Genomic DNA, 16,477 nt, shown 5'->3' with positions numbered 1-16,477 from the left:
GGTTTACAATTAGCAAAGGGTAGTTCTTTTTTAGTTACGCTTCAGTTATCTGGAATATTTATTTTATAAATATTCTGTTCCTGGAAATGACCGAAGATTAGGGTGCTTGTAATAGAGTAAGAGCTTCCTAATCTTTACCGAGAGGGAGGACAATCCAGGTTTATATGGAAGAAATATGGATTTGCATTTCCCACCAGTTTTATTCATTATAGACTAGAGCATCCTGAGATCTAAAACATACATATCGCTTAACAGTAATGTTGCATGGCCGCTTACTATATTTGATATGTTGACTGAAAGTTAACTGAAACTTATCACTGTATTCATATTTTATGTAAATGTTCTAGTTACTCTAGAAATGTGGATCATTCAGACAATGCCCCCCAAATCACATTAAAGTAGACACTAAGAACCTATAATCTGAACTTTGTATGTAAGGTATATAATGAGACTATAATTGAGATAAGTTGGGACAAGATTCATTTTGGTAAAAGAGAACAGTACTTTTTCTGTTAACATTGTACTGCACAGATTAATTTTTTTACTTTTAACTGTTAGAAATGTTTGCATAAAGCAAAGTACTCTAATAATAAATACAGTGGTACCTTAACACATGAGAACTTTAAATCATGAGCTTGGCCATAAAACAAATTAAACTCATGTGTGAAGGTACCATTGTACTAATAAAGATATTAAAATATGTAGTCATATAGAAGTTCTGAAAACTTAAGAACCGGGACAACCTTTAGATTGTCAGTAATCTTATATCAACAAAACTTCTTATCTTGGAAGAAAACATAGGCAGTAAACTCTCCGATATCTCTTCTAGCAATATTTTTGCCGATTTATCTCCATGGGCAAGTAAAATAAAGGACAAAATAAACAAATGGGACTACATCAAACTAAAAAGCTTTTGCATAGCAAAAGACACTGTTAAAAAAATAAAAACCCACACAATGGGAGAACATATTCTCCAATACATCTGATAAGGGGTTAGTTAATAACCAAAATTTATAAAGAACTTGTAAAACTGAACACCAGGAAGATAAACAATCCAATTAAAAAATGGGAAAGAACTGAATAGACACTTCTCCAGAGAGGACATACAGATGGCTAATGGGCATATGAAGAAATGCTCAACATCACTAATCATCAGAGAAATGGAAATTAAAACCACAATGAGATACCACCTCACACCTGTCAGAATGGCACAAAACACCACAGAATAAGTGCTGGCGAGGATGTGGAGAAAAGGGAACCCTCCTGCACTGCTGGTGGGAATGCAGACTGGTGCAGCCACTGTGGAGAACAGTATGGAGATTCCTCAAAAAATTAAAAATCGAACTGCCTTTTGACCCAGCTATCCCACTTCTAGGAATATATCCTAAGAATAACAAATCACTGTTTCAAAAGAAGATATGCACCCCCATGTTTACTGCAGCATTGTTTACAATAGCCAAGATCTGGAAACAGCCCAAGTGTCCGTCAGTGGACGAATGGATTAGAAAGCTGTGGTACATATAATACTATGTGGCTCTGAAAAAGAAGATTTGAAATCTTACCTTTTGTGACAGCATGGATGGACCTGGAGATTATTATGCTAAGTGAAATAAGCCAGGCAGAGAAAAGAAAAATATCATATGATCTCATATATATGTGGAATCTAATGAACAAAGTAAACTGAGAAATGGAATAGAGGCAGAGGCGGGGTCACAGGGACCAGAGGGACAGCAGTCAGAGGGAAGGGGAACAAGGGATGGGATGAGAGAAGGTAAAGGGATTAGTGAAACTATATATACGTAACACAGAGCTAAAGCTAACTGGACAGCAAATCCTAGAGGGAAGGGGGGAAGTAGTTAGGGGAGGAAGGCAAAGGGGGTATAAAAAGGGACTCAGGTGGGGGTGAGGCAGTTATATTCAGTTGGACACTTGAATCCATGTAAACACAATAAATTAAAAAGTAATAAATTAGGCCCTGGCCAGTTGGCTCAGCGGTTGAGTGTCGGCCTGGCGTGCGGGGGACCCGGGTTCGATTCCCGGCCAGGGCGCATAGGAGAGGCGCCCGTTTGCTTCTCCACCCCCACCCCCTCCTTCCTCTCTGTCTCTCTCTTCCCCTCCCGCATCCGAGGCTCCTTGGCCTCTGCCCCAGGCGCTGGAGTGGCTCTGGTTGCGGCAGAGCGACGCCCCGAGGGGCAGAGTATCGCCCCCTGGTGGGCAGAGCGTCGCCCCTGGTGGGCGTGCCGGGTGGATCCCGGTCGGGCGCATGCGGGAGTCTGTCTGACTGTCTCTCCCCGTTTCCAGCTTCAGAAAAATACAAAAAAAAAATAAAAAAAAATTAAAAAGTAATAAATTAAAAAAATAAAAAAAAAAACACTCTTATGGCTGTTTTTGTAAAAGGTTGGGTAGAAAGCCTACTTCCCCAGATTACCAATCCTTTTACGACAGCTCAAAATCACAGGGCTTCATTCTAATATTTATTACTGTGGTTTCAATTTTATTTTGGAAGTGAAACCTCTGTAAATACAACGTTATAACTAATGCCATACTCTCTTTATCTCACACTATTAAAATGGATAATGCACTTCAGAAACTGAAGCGTGTAATACATTTTCATTTCAAAAACACCCACAAACTAAAAACAGATATTTAAAATCTTTATTGTTTCATCATCAAAAGTTTTCTTTCCATAGAAGAATGACAGTGAAGTATCAGTGCATATTCTATGGAAAATTCAACACCTCAAGTAACTAGCCTAGAAATCAGAGACAGCACTATGTCAAGCTATGTGCAAGATCAAAGACACAATGCTGCCAATGCAGTTAGAATACAGAAAGAATGTGCAGTTGTTAGAAAAAGAGTCTATGGCCAAGTGAATAAAACAGTTGCAGTATACTGCAATGACACTCTAGAACAGAAAATGGGGAAAGACCAGAGAATATACGTCTTGCCAAAAAAATCAAGTAGATCACAGGCACTGAGTCCTCAAAGGTTTCACCATCTAACACATGGGATCCTGAACTTTCCTCTGAGTCCCAGCTCCTCCGAGTTGTACACTGCAAGCCATCTTCAGCCTGATGGGTAAATGGGACGGCCACATGCACGTGTTTCATTCTGCTTCCCATCTCACAGCTAAAAGTAACAACTTGGGTTCAGCTCTAAAACCGGTGGCCTTTAGCCGTCGTTAGTAAAAAGGTGACCATATCTAAAATGTGTTCCCATTTTCTTGAAAAACAAACTTCATAAAATAACAAAGATAGCTGTCATGATTGCTCAGTTTTGTCTGAAGGCAGAACCAAACCAATTTTTTACGTAAGTGTATTGAATAAACATACACACAAATGTCCTTAAAAAAACACTGTCAAACCAATTTGAACATTTTCATAACTAGCTCCTGAAGAAAGTACTGATAATTGTGAGCTGCGAATAACCACTATGATGTGATCAGGCCTGGCTACTGGGAATTCCTGGGTCGGGTTTGTGTCAGAAGCTGCTGCACAGCTGGGTTGGGCTACTTTGCATTAATTCACACAATAAATGCCATTAAAAAGGACACAGCAGCTCTAGCATGATGAAATAAAAATGAAAACAACTGAGAGGTATACAGGAAACCTGTCTTAAATAGTTTCAAATTACATGTGATATAATCTTAGAGAGTAAGAACTACAATTACCACAGTCTAAATCTTAAATGGTTAATGCATGATTTATCTGCAAGACTAACAAGTCACTCGTTAATCATGTCAAGGCCTTTGTGGGGCAGGGGGCACTCTGAATGGTTATTACATTTAAATAGCAATTACTGTCCAGGTGACTTTAACATCTCTAATTTAAAGTATTATTAAACTATATTTGAAAAGTTGTTTTACTTAATATATACATTGTATAAAATAAGTTAAAAGGAGGGAACAGGGAAAAGTTTTCTGGTATATATGATGCAAACATACAACTTTCCCTAATCAGTAGTAGTTCCATGAATGTCCACCTCACTTATGCAAAACATGAAAGGCGGATGGAAGATCAAAACGTTCCTTTATAAATAGAAACAGGACTCAAAAAATGAAATTTCAACAGCGTTTCCTCCCACAATGCAACTCGTTAACTCTCATAAACATAAATAAAAACCATATCTCAAAAATCTGTTTTTATACCCTTACCTTAAATTTGAACAACAAATTCTTCAAACAATTGAGAAGAAAAGCACTCCTTTGTAGCAGTTACATAAAATAATTTTCAATTCACAAAACACCTGCTTACTGGAAAACCCAGCAACCCTTACGGAGGGCATGGGCGTTAGTACTGGGCCCTTCTGAGGTATAAACGCAGCTCTATTTGCACTGAGTCTGCAGTCGATATGGTATGCCAACAGTCTGAATGTCTGCATAAAATTGGGAGTGATGTTATCTTGACTGATTGAAAACTTACTTTTATAACTTTTTGTAATAATGAAGGTTACATAATTTTAAGAGAAAAGATATACTTTAGCCCAGTAATAGCCAGAAGAAATCTAATTCCTAACCAATGTGAATGGTTATTACATTTAAAAAATGTTTAACATTGCATACCGATTAAAAAAAACACTAAACAAGGAAAACACATAAATATTTAAATTCAGCAGGACATCACAGAAAGCATACTATAGATAAGTGTGAAATCAGTCAAGCTTTTCCAAAAGAGAAAATCCTTTTAATCCTTTAGCAAGTCTCTGTGAAGACAGTATGCTTACAATAAGAGTGAGAAGGGAGCACCTACAATACCCCCAAGAGGCTTTATATGGTTCAGCGTTACTGCCCCATCTCCTGTGTGCACGGATGGCCGATACATGACAAGAAGTCCATTTGACAATAGTTCAGACATTTCTTTCACCACTGCTGCCAGCTGAAGTCGTCATTGTTTCCAAAGACCAAGAAAAAGCCCAGTATAGTTGCAAAGATGACTGTGTTTCCTGTGAGAACAAGTGCACAAGATCCCCATGCAATCTATGGAAATAAGATAATAAACTTTCAGTTAATAGACGTACGAAAACAAAAAGAAAGTGAAAAGCAAATCAAGGCTATAGTCGTATTGCCAATCATGACATAAAACAAGATGTGTAATAATGGCTTTCACACTACTGAACACTTAATGGTACTTCTGTGTCATTATTTGTATTTACCTTTGGAAGCTTTAAAAAGACAGTCATGGAAAGATGATTATTCAAAAGCAGCCTGGTTTTGGGCTACAAGGAGGCAGCATAGAATCCTACAGCTTTGTTTATAAAGAATATTGCTCCAACTCTTCTGTAGTGAATCTAAAATCGTATCTAGAGAGCAGATTAAATTTAAAGTATCAGAGGTGAAAACACTCATTTCCATTCTCTTAAAGGGGCAGGAGGAATAAGTGCCCTGTCTGTATAGAAGGGCGGCCAGGCCTTGTCTTTTCTGCCTTCTCGACTTCCCCCGAGATGGAGAGTGAGTCTGACTGGGGAGTTTGGGAGGAAGACCGGAGTACACGTGCCCCAGCCTTCTCCTCTTCTGTACTCTCCCACTCGTAGAGTCTTCCACACTCTACTTGGGCCTTCCATGCTTCAAGCTGGACAGGGCAGCACCGGGTCGATAAGTGGTTGTGCCCAATTCTGACAGCAAAGTAGTGGGAAGCCATTCCGGCTGCAAACCTCGGCCATGCTCTCCCAAATCATTTTCATCAGTTAACAACAAAAGTAAGTTTTTTATCTCTATCCTCCAGGCTCCCATATCGCTGATCTCTTTTTCATGTCATTTCAACAAAAACTTTCTCCTGAGGAACACTTTCCATTAGTGAAGAACGCACTTACCAGCTGCGCTCTGGCAAATACAATCGGGAGTCCAAAAGCTGAGACCACGATGCCTGTTGTAAGAAATATGGCAAGTTCCTTACAAGCGTTACTCATGGCATCTGAGTCGTCCACTAATCTTCTGGCTATGCAGTATGGAATAGGTGAAAGGATGTAAAAAAACAGCACAAAGAGGGGCCAGTAGCGGCTGGAAAAAGAAAAACAAGTTAATGTCGGTTTTCTTACCCATGTCATTTCCCTACACATTAAATGTTTTTTAAAAACAAGGACCAAAGGAATACTGTCATGTACAAAACATGATACAGCTTAAAAATAAACTATAACCTGACAACTAAAAAGAGTAACCTTTAGAGCAGGGGTCTCCAAACTTTTTACACAGGGGGCCAGTTCACTGTCCCTCAGACCATTGGAGGGCTGCCAAATACAGTGGTCCTCTCACTGACCACCAATGAAAGAGGTGCCCCTTCCAGAAGTGCAGTGGGGGCTGGATAAATGGCCTCAGGGGGCCGCATTGCAGCCTGCGGGCCGTAGTTTGGGGAAGCCTGCTTTAGAGTCACAGTGTTCCTAATGTCAATTATGATACAATTAGAAAACATTTCTTACTTTAAAAGAGAATGTTTGATAAAATTCTAACAGTTGGAACCAAGGCCCAAAATTTAAAATACTTATTATTTTAGGTTATAAATAAGGAGGCATATATAAAATGGGAATGTAGTTGCAGTGATTTATAAAATTAAAAATTCATGCCCTTGACATCAATGATACCCTGCTTTAGCATAAAGCTAGAACACCTCCAAGCTTCTTAGGTCACTAGGAACTCCCAAAATACTGAAATCAAAGTAGAGAAAATGACTGAAAGTAATATTGAAAACTTTCAGCCAGAATATAGAATTTATTACAATAAAAATAGATGGTTTTTAGTCCACAGTCTGGCTATCGTAGTCATTTTCTGCGTGCGCGCGCGCACACACACACACACACACACACACCTATAGTTCTGTAAGATAGTACTGCTAAGGGTAACTGTGAAGGGTATAGAAGACTGCTCTGTACTGTAGTAAAGTACCAAAGAATTGAAAAATTAATATTAATATTTTAGGAGAAAAAGTCAGGTTTCTTGTCCCCTCCTTTCTGTAGGGAATGAGGGAAAAGGAATGTGGGAATTTCCAGGCTTGCAGAGACATACGGTGTAGAAAACCCCCTTTTACTAGGAAGCTTAAAGGATATTTTATAATTTAGGCTAAACATACAGAGAGATTTTATAAATACGACTTTGTACTTGTGTGTGAGTCACACCAGGTCAGGATGGCCCAGGGCACTGTACTGTGGAGGAAGAGGGGAAGGGAGGATTAGGCAGGCCTTCCCTCTTCCTCTCCTTCTTTAATGGGCCATTTACAAACGCTTATCCCCTGGCGCCATATGGGCTCCCCGTCCCATCTTGAAGGCGTATAATTAATGTATATACCTCTAAACAAAGAAATAGCAAATAAACACTGAAAGATTTGGAAATGTCTTTTAATATGAAAAGCAACATTTTTCGCTATTGTATTACCTTATAAGTCTTAACATGTCGAAATGTTTTATTTTTTATAAATCCTATAGACGAATGTTATAAGCTTGCTAATGAATTGTGTTATCTTCCCCTCCTCCTCCTTTCCCCGCCAACCTGTGTGTGATCAGAGGTATATAACCTGTCTCAGGGCTATAATCAGCACGGCAGGATTTGGGTCAGCTGTGCCCTGTGTTTGTCATATGCGGCGGGCATATTAATAAATCTCCTTTAATAAAACTCCTTAAAAATTCATTTGACTCGGTGTCTCTAGGTAAACTCAGCGGAATGTTACTTTACAACAGTACTATTTTTGTAAATTCTTGAAAGTCCAAAATTATTTCAAAATAAAAATAAAGCCTTTAAAACTTTCATAAAATAAAATACATAGCAGAGTAGAGATTTGCTTATACTTACAGACTTATAACAAGTTTAGTATAAACCTATGTTTATACTAAATATCTCTTCATAAATATTTTGAGAATAGAAAAAAATTACAAATGAACATATGCATAAACAAATATTCAAACAATACAAAAGCACAAAAAGATGAGTGGCCCCCATCTCCTCTCTCTCGTTCTGACCCTCCCATTGAGCTCTTTGGAGATCCTTCCACATTTCCATAGAGCCAGACTTTAAAAATATGAACCACTGCCCTTTTTCATTTAACAGTAAGTATATCTGGAACTTTACATACTAGGAATTACAGCTCTTCCTCATTCTTTTTAAGACTGCCTCATATTTCCATTGATGGATGTGCGATGAATTAACCAGTTTTCTTCTGACAGAACTTTAGGATGCTTCCAGCTGTTTTGTTCTTATAAACAAGGTCGCCATGAACATCCATTCTCTCCCCCAACTACACATATCTTTGTAAACAGCTGCAAGCAGATTTCCGTGAGAAACTCTAAGAAGCGGCAGGGCCAGTTTAAAGAGTGTAGACATGTTGAGAAAGGACTGCTCTTATTTATGTATACTTTATACTTCCACTCACAGTCCAGGACAATGCCTGTTTGCCTCTATCTTTTCTTTTTGCCCATGAATTTCATTTAATTTTGAGTGAGGCTGAGTATATTTTCTTGGGCTTAAAAGCAATGTGCAGTCCTTTTACATATCGCTTGAAAATACATTTTCATTTTCCATATTTGTTTAATTTTTCTATTCAGTTGCCTACATTTTTTTTACTAATTTATTCTAACCTAAGGAAAGTAATTGCTTACATAACTTTTTTCCTTAGTTAACTGACCCTTGACTCGCTTTCTGGTATTATCTGCTGAAAAGACACTTTTAATTTTCTTGTATTTAATTTTATCAGTAGGTACTCAAAAGTGAGCAGCAGTGCGCGCTCCTGGTTGCCAGCTTGCTGTTAACAGACTTAGCTGGAGTCTAGGAGAAACAGCCAGAAATCTTTCTGGCATCTTGGTGTCCTACAATATTTTTTCTTTCTTTCTTTTTTTGGGGGGAGGACAGAGAGAGAGAGTCAGAAAGAAGGATAGATAGGGACAGACAGACAGGAACGGAGAGAGATGAGAAGCATCATTCATCAGTTTTTCGTTGCGACACCTTAGTTGTTCATTGATTGCTTTCTCATATGTGCCTTAACCACGGGCCTTCAGCAGACCAAGCCAGCGACCTTAAGTCCAAGCTGGTGAGCTTTTGCTCAAACCAGATGAGCCCACGCTCAAGCTGGCGACCTCGGGGTCTTGAACCTGGGTCCTTCCGCATCCCAGTCGATGCTCTATTCACTGCGCCACCGCCTGGTCAGGGGTGTCCTACAATATTTACAAACAATTTTTTTTTTTGGGGGGGGACAGAGAGAGAGAGAGTCAGAAAGAAGGATAGATAGGGACAGACAGACAGGAACGGAGAGAGATGAGAAGCATCAATCAGTTTTTCGTTGCACATTGCGACACCTTAGTTGTTCATTAGTTGCTTTCTCATATGTGCCTTGACTATGGGCCTTCAGCAGATCGAGTAACCCCTTGCTTGAGCCAGTGACCTTGGGTCCATGCTGGTGAGCTTTGCTCAAACCAGATGAGCCTGCGCTCAAGCTGGCGACCTTGGGGTCTCGAACCTGGGTCCTCCGCATCCCAGTCCAATGCTCTAGCCACTGTGCCACCACCTGGTCAGGCTACAAACAAATTTTAAGTGAAGACGTTAAAAAACGATTTGTCTAAAGTAAATAAACATAGTAAAAAAAAAATTTTAAGCTTTAAAAGTAGAAACATTTTATCCTTATATACGCCAAATGACAAAAATTTTACATACTTGTATATGGGAAGGGCACATCCAAGCATCAAAAACATCAGCCCAATTGCTCCTCCAAAGGACAAACTAATCAAAGCTGCAAAATAAAAAGTAGACATATTAATTAAACTAAATTAATATTATTATTAGTCTGAACATGACTTGTAATCCCGAAGCAAAAAGCAAAGCAATACACAAAACACCAAATGTGTTAAAAGTGCGTTATCTTCCGAAGTGTAAGGTACCTAGGCTCAGGCTCAGTCTTCTGCAGCATCCTCAAGGCAAAAGGAAGCAACATTGATTTTCAAAGCCTGACCCATTGCTAGCACACCACAGCGTTCCCTAATTACTGGATCCACTTCTGATGAGACTCTCAATCTGCAAGATCGATGCTCCTGCAGACATCGGCACTATATTTACTCCACAGATCATTACAGTTCTGAAAAGCAGTGTGGACAACTCCGCACTGTCAGCTTTGCTGGACGTCAGAAGCCTCGCCCTTTGGGAAAACCTTTCCCGCTCAGCTTTAGCTTCTGGTACACATGGGCACCCCACTGTGCAAAACCTGATAAGAAAAAAGTATCCAAGGACCTAGGCAGTGAATAATTTTAATCAGTTAATTTTGTTACAGGTCATTAAACAGTTGACAAAGCTGACTGGGTTTCCTCCCCTAATCTCCTCCACATTAGAAAATGTGCAGGATAATGTGCACATCTTTCTGTGGTAACACTATTTAAAGACATTATCACAATCGATGCACTCTACAGGTGAGGTATAGTTTATAAAGTCACATGCACACAAAGCATATTTTCCAAAGTATTTTCACATATGTAAGTGAATAGAAACAACTTTTCTTGAATAGACATAATCAATGGCCTAGAATTAAGCAAAAAAAAAAAAAAAAAAATAATTTTGAGTTCTATATAACCTGTATTTCTGCAGCTACATGCCTAAGAGAATAACTTATGTCCTTTTTAATAGTGATGTAATTAAAATTCCAAAGATTTGTAGGTCTAAAAGTTACCAAGATAAAATCTAACATATATACATACAAACCAAAATTAACCGTAAAGGGTTAAATGCTGCCAAGTAATACTGATATACTTCTCTGAATTAAAATGGATATAATCAAGGAATTCCAGTGACATGGTAGCATGGCAGATTTAGTTTTTATTTAGATCACTTATGTAGGTCATGTCAACCCTGAACACATTTACTTAGTCCTTTTTTTGTGTGTGACAGAGACAGAGAGAGGGGCAGATAGGGACAGACAGACAGGAAGGGAGAAAGATGAGAAGCATCAATTCTTTGTTGTGGCTCCTTAGTTGTTCATTGATTGCTTTCTCATATGTGCCTTGACTGGGGGGCTACAGCAGACCGAGTAACCCCTTGCTCAAGCCAGCAACCTTGGGTCCAAGCTGGTGAGCTTTACTCAAACCAGATGAGCCTGCGCTCAAGCCAGCGACCTTGGGGCCTTGAACCTGTGTCCTCCGTGTCCCAGTTTGACACTCTATCCACTGTGCCACCGCCTGTTCAGGCTACTTAATCCTTATTGCCATATTTTCAGTTACAGAAAGAAAAAAAAATTGCACTTTTATTTTACAGAAAATGAGGAAGTCCACAAGGAATGCAATGTAAACGATGATGAAAATACTGAGTTTGCAACCTGGTTTGGTCAGTTCAAAATAGGTCCACATCATCTGCCCTGTTTACTTCCCCTGACACTTACCAATCCCAGCAGGCTCTTCACCCTTGCTCTCTACACTCCCGTGACAATGACCCTCTTTCCTATTCTGGAAATAAGCAGATTCCTTCACCCACGTGGTGGTCGCACATGTTGTCTCTTCTACCTCAGACACTTCTTCAGTCATTCATTTCATTCAAAAAATATTTACTCCCTGACCAGTGGTTTTACAGAGGATAAAGCGTCCACCTGGGACACTGAGGTCCCAGGTTCGAAACCCCAAGGTCATTGGCTTGAGTGCAAGATCATCAACATGATCTCAAGGTCACTGGCTTGAGCAAGGAGTCAGTGGCTCGCCTTGAGGAGCCCCTCACCTCCCGCCAAGGTACACCTGAGAAGCAATCTATGAACAACTGAAGTGATGCAACTATGAGTGGATGCTGCTCATCCCCATCCCCTTCCTGTCTCTCTCTCTCACAAAAAGAAAAAAAAAATCTTCCATGCACCAAATATGTAACAGGTGCCAGGGATATGTTAATACAGGAGATAAGGCCCTTTCACATTCAGGGAGCCTGCATTCTTGTCCTACTCCTGTCCTCTTTCCTCAAGTTAACTTCTACTTCTTCAGATCTCATCTCAATCAATTCTTCTTCAGTAAAGTTTTTTTCAAACCTCCTAACTAGAAAAATTCCCCTTATTATATTCATTCATTCATTCACTCACTCACTCATCCATTCATCCATCCTTCCATTCATTCATTCAACAAATCTCTAAGAGCACCTAAGGTGTGTCACACACTCACTGTTCTTGATTCTGGAGATGGACATGCACGTGCACAGGCTCTCCTTACACTGTGCACCTGCTCTTTGGTCAGTTATAACCACTGTAATTTATATTGACGTCTTTCCTTTTAAACTGATGGCTCCACAGGGAACAAGTTTTGCTCTCTTGTTGATGCTCATGCCCCAGCTCTTAAACACTCAGTAATAAATATCTGTAGAATTAATGAAAAACAATAACAACAAAGGAGTGGAAAGAAGAAATGGAGGGGAGAGAAGGGGGAAAGGGAAGGGATGGGGGAGGGCAGGGGAAGATAGTGTGCCTGCTGTAGATAACAGCACTTCACTGCAAGTCAGAAGATGCTGGGTCCTATCCCCTACCAGCCTCCTACTAGCTGTCTACAGAATTCTATTTGAGTGTCAGATCTTTCTTCTATGAGAGATGAACTAGATCTGAAACTCAAATAATCCTCTGAGTGCTAAAGATATCTGTTATAAGATGTGCTGAAGAAGTAAAAAAACTATCTCTACTTTTTGAATGTAGTTGCCAAATAGCTAAATTCACCACTATAAACACTATATAGTAACACCTTATTTATTCAGAAGCTATTTCCCAGAATATAGCTTAGAATCATTAAAGAGACAAAAGATGCCAGAAAGTCCATACACCAAAGCTAACATTCTTTATAAACAGACCCTTAGGCTCTTATTCAGTGGTTATTTATTCCTGTTTTGTAATACAATTGTATTGTCTGAATTTCAGCAGAATAAAATACTTTTATTTTAAAGAATCATCTTTGCTCAATTATATATATTTTTTCAATAGCAATTCATGTACCCAGAACAAAATTAAGTGAACTGTAACTTCCACTCTCAGAAAAAAATGAGTAACCTGTATCATTTGACATAAAATTTTGTAAGTTTGATTATCTTGTTCCCCATATTGACTCAAATGAGAAAGAGGAGGTAGAATTGCATATAAACAAGAACTGCCCTCTAACAGAAAGGAGGAAACTAAAAAAAAAATTTAATTCAGGCAGGAAAATTCTGATAAAGACTATCAGTTTTTGACAGTCTTGGCCAAGAAGCAAGTAGCCTTAGGACTCAGTCTCTGAGGGCAACTCTGTTCTGTTCTATGACAGAGAACAATTATTTATATTCTTATCATTAAAAAAAAGAAACTCTACAATCTTTGAGTATACTTAATAAAATACAATCTCTTTTAAAAATCAAGGAACTAAAATGAGATAAGATTCAGATATCAAAAAATAATTTTACGTGACATCATCTTACTTCCCATTCATATAAGATAAAAGCCAATGGGGTTAAATAAATTGTTTAAAAGTGTTCCCAAAACCTGCAAGTTTCTCCAGTCTTATGAAATCAGCAATTAGGCTAATTTATATACAAATTTCATCATTTGCGTATAAATGCTTGTCCTACATGACACATCAGTAAGACAAGAATTTATACTGTAATTGAGTGATGCAACATTTGGAAGCAAACCTTAGTTGAGTCTGGTTTTTCTTCCTAAAACCCCTATGCTACAGATTAGGGATGGAGCAGCCCAATTATCTACTCTCTAAGGCAGGGTGCTGTTTCTGTGATTACAAAGAAATTAGAGGAAAGGGGACCAGTTCCCTTAACCTAAGTGTTACCAGAAAAACCCAATATGTGATAAAGCAAAAGGCAGTAAATTCAAGAAATAAGTAATGGACTCTAATAACAGCAACACTCCTTAATATAAATATAAATAAGCCAACAGGAAGAAAAGATCCTGATAAACAATCATCATCATAACAATCAGATACTTTTACTGAAACCAAAAGTGTTAAGCACAATCCCATCAGAGACACTTTCACCTGGTTAATATTTACCTAAGACTACAGAAATTAATTATTTAAAAAAAAAAATGACTCCTGCATTAATGTCACTGAAGAAATGGAGAAGAACAGGGAACCTGGCAACAACCTAAAAACCACAGCATTCCACCATAACTGCCTTTCACACAAGGATTTAAAAAGGTCTATTGTGGTTCAAAAGGAGATTATTAAGTCTCTAGTTGCTCAGAGGACAACGTTTTAAGTGGGAAACACAATGTTTTCAGAAATTAAAAATAAACAAGAAACAGTAAAAAAAAATTGTGACTCTGGGAAAGAAGCTCAAAAGTTTTTCTTAAAGGAAATAAAATACACAGAAAAACACTACTATCCAAGTTCTTCACTTCCTACTTTGCTGTCCCGTTTACAAAACCGCAGGTCAGGAAATCAATGAAGTTCCTTGTCAAGTTGAAAACGCTGTTAATGGTACCTGCTTCAAAGCACACGAACAAAACTACCCATTGGAAAGAACGCGACGTTTCTATTCCTACATATACAATCAAACGACCTACTTTTCATTTAGTTTAACACTATTTTATCTTAAAAACCTTAACTAAATAAAAACTTTGAAATGTAGAAAAGCCTCGACGTGCAAGTGTGGACCTGGCAGAGAGCAGGAACACCGTGGTCGTCTAGCCCAAGGGAAAAAAGCCATAAATCAGAACGCATCAGTTTCAGGAGCGTGGGAAGCTTCGAGCACGGGTCCTGAGAGTGGCTGTGATCACGGGTCCTGAGAGTGGCTGTGATCGCTGAGCTTTTGGCAAGAACCGTTCCTAAACCCTTCCAGAGCGTTCCTGAGCGACTCGGTGGGGCTCAGCACCCGAGGATCGCATTCGCGCCTTTAAGTGGGAAACGACACTGATTTCCCGTAACTGACATTTCCAGTGGGCTCAACCCCCTGAAACCCACGCTCAGCCCCCGCCCCATCTCGGATGCAAACTCCTGCAAAACGAGTTGCTGCGGGACTTTTAACAGAGCGCGCAGACAGACCTCTTCATTCGGCTGGACGGGGGTCGACGGGAGGAGAGCGAGAGGCCGCCGAGATCAGCTGAAAGCGGGGGCTGACGGAGAAGCCGCGGTCCCGGCCATCCTTTCGGGAAGGGCGCCGAGCCCACCTCCGCGCCCAGGCAGCGAGCGCCGAGGCGGGGGTCGGGGGTCGGCCTCCGGCGCAGGGACCCCGCGGCGCGCGATCCGGCGGGGGGCGGCGTGCAGGGCCTGCGCGGGGCGCCTACCCCCGGTTCCGGGCGGCCACCCAGCCCTCCCACGCTCTGCGCCCCGGGCCCACCTTTGATGCCGGCCATGGCGGTGACGTCGCTCCTGGCCCCAGGACCCAAGTGGCGGCGGCGGCGGCGGCCGGGAGACCAGAGACGCGCGGCGGCGGCGACCAGACAACACCCGGAAGTGCGCTGCGCAGCACTTCCGCCGGCGGCTCGCGCTCGCGCAGGGGCGCGGGGGGCGCAGGGGCCGGGGACACGCGGGCCTGGGACTCGGCAGCCGACCCCTTCCTTCCGCGCTCGGCTCCTCGGCAGATCGCCGCCCTCGGAGGCTTTCCTCCCCCGCCGCGCTTCCGGGGCGTGCCGGCGCCGGCCTCAGAGGCTTCTCCGGCTGGCGGAAGCTCTGTTCTCCGGGATCCTGCTCCGTCCCGTCGTCTTTGATGACAGGAGGGAGCGCCCGCAGCCGCCGACCTCTGGGAGGCACGGTGTGATGGCTTCGGGGGAGAATTCTGCGATCTTCAAAGCGCATCGATTTCTCTCTCCTCCCAGCCTGTAATAAAGAAGTAAGGCTGGTCCGCACTTGACTCCTCGGTTTCCGACACAGAACTAGGGTTCTGCTGAGACCCACCTCCAGGGATAGGAGTAGCGGGGCCCGGGAAAGGGTGGGTTTAACACTACCCCGATCTTTTGGCAAACTGAGTATCGCTGGTTTTTCTGAATACTAATAGGGCTAGAAAGAAAGGGAGAAAGCAGAGGTAAAAAATACATTCATTTAAGTCATCGTAGAAATTTATTCATCATTTACAGTGTTAGGAACAGGGTTAGGCACTGAGGTCAGCAAAACTGGGTACGGTTTCTGGGTAAGCCTCCTTCCGGAGCTTGCAAGTTAGTGAGAGTGACATTAAAAAGCGTGAAATTGCAACAGTGATAATCGTTAGGAAATGATATAACTAGTCCCATGAAAGCTTCGGATTTAGATCAGTGAAAAGATTTTCCCGAGGGAAGGACAACGGAGGGATGAACAGGTGTGTAACTAGAGAAGAGGGAAAAGCCGGGAGAGGACTGCGTGTTTGTGTAGGCGGTGGCGGTAATGAGCTTGGGTGGCAAACTGGGAGCCTGGAGCTTGGTCCACTGGAGAGGAGGAAGGCCAGTGGGATTGCTGGGGTTTGGGATGGGCAGTATGGTTATACAGCAGGGTCCTATAGAAGGAGGTCCCTCCCTCCCACCCCAGCAGTGAGAATCTTTTTGAAGGGTTTTTAAATGATATTAATGGAGGTGGGTGTAAGATTTGAATTTAGATCTTTTCAGTCCTAAGA

General features: G+C 41.2%; 1 protein-coding gene across 1 annotated transcript; it reads right to left on the bottom strand.

Moving 5' to 3' along the window:
* Positions 1–2,641: 2,641 nt before the first annotated feature.
* On the bottom strand, positions 2,642–15,697 carry LEPROTL1 (leptin receptor overlapping transcript like 1). Its single transcript, XM_066380273.1, has 4 exons — positions 15,233–15,697; positions 9,626–9,701; positions 5,809–5,995; positions 2,642–4,975 (listed from the first exon to the last, which is right to left on the bottom strand). Exons 1-4 carry the CDS (start codon positions 15,246–15,248, stop codon positions 4,859–4,861), a joined length of 396 nt encoding a protein of 131 aa, XP_066236370.1. The 5' UTR covers positions 15,249–15,697; the 3' UTR covers positions 2,642–4,858.
* Positions 15,698–16,477: the final 780 nt, after the last annotated feature.

Source organism: Saccopteryx leptura, chromosome 4, assembly GCF_036850995.1.
Source record: "Saccopteryx leptura isolate mSacLep1 chromosome 4, mSacLep1_pri_phased_curated, whole genome shotgun sequence".
Lineage (NCBI taxonomy): Eukaryota > Metazoa > Chordata > Mammalia > Chiroptera > Emballonuridae > Saccopteryx > Saccopteryx leptura.
This window is presented reverse-complemented; position numbering and strand designations above follow the sequence as displayed.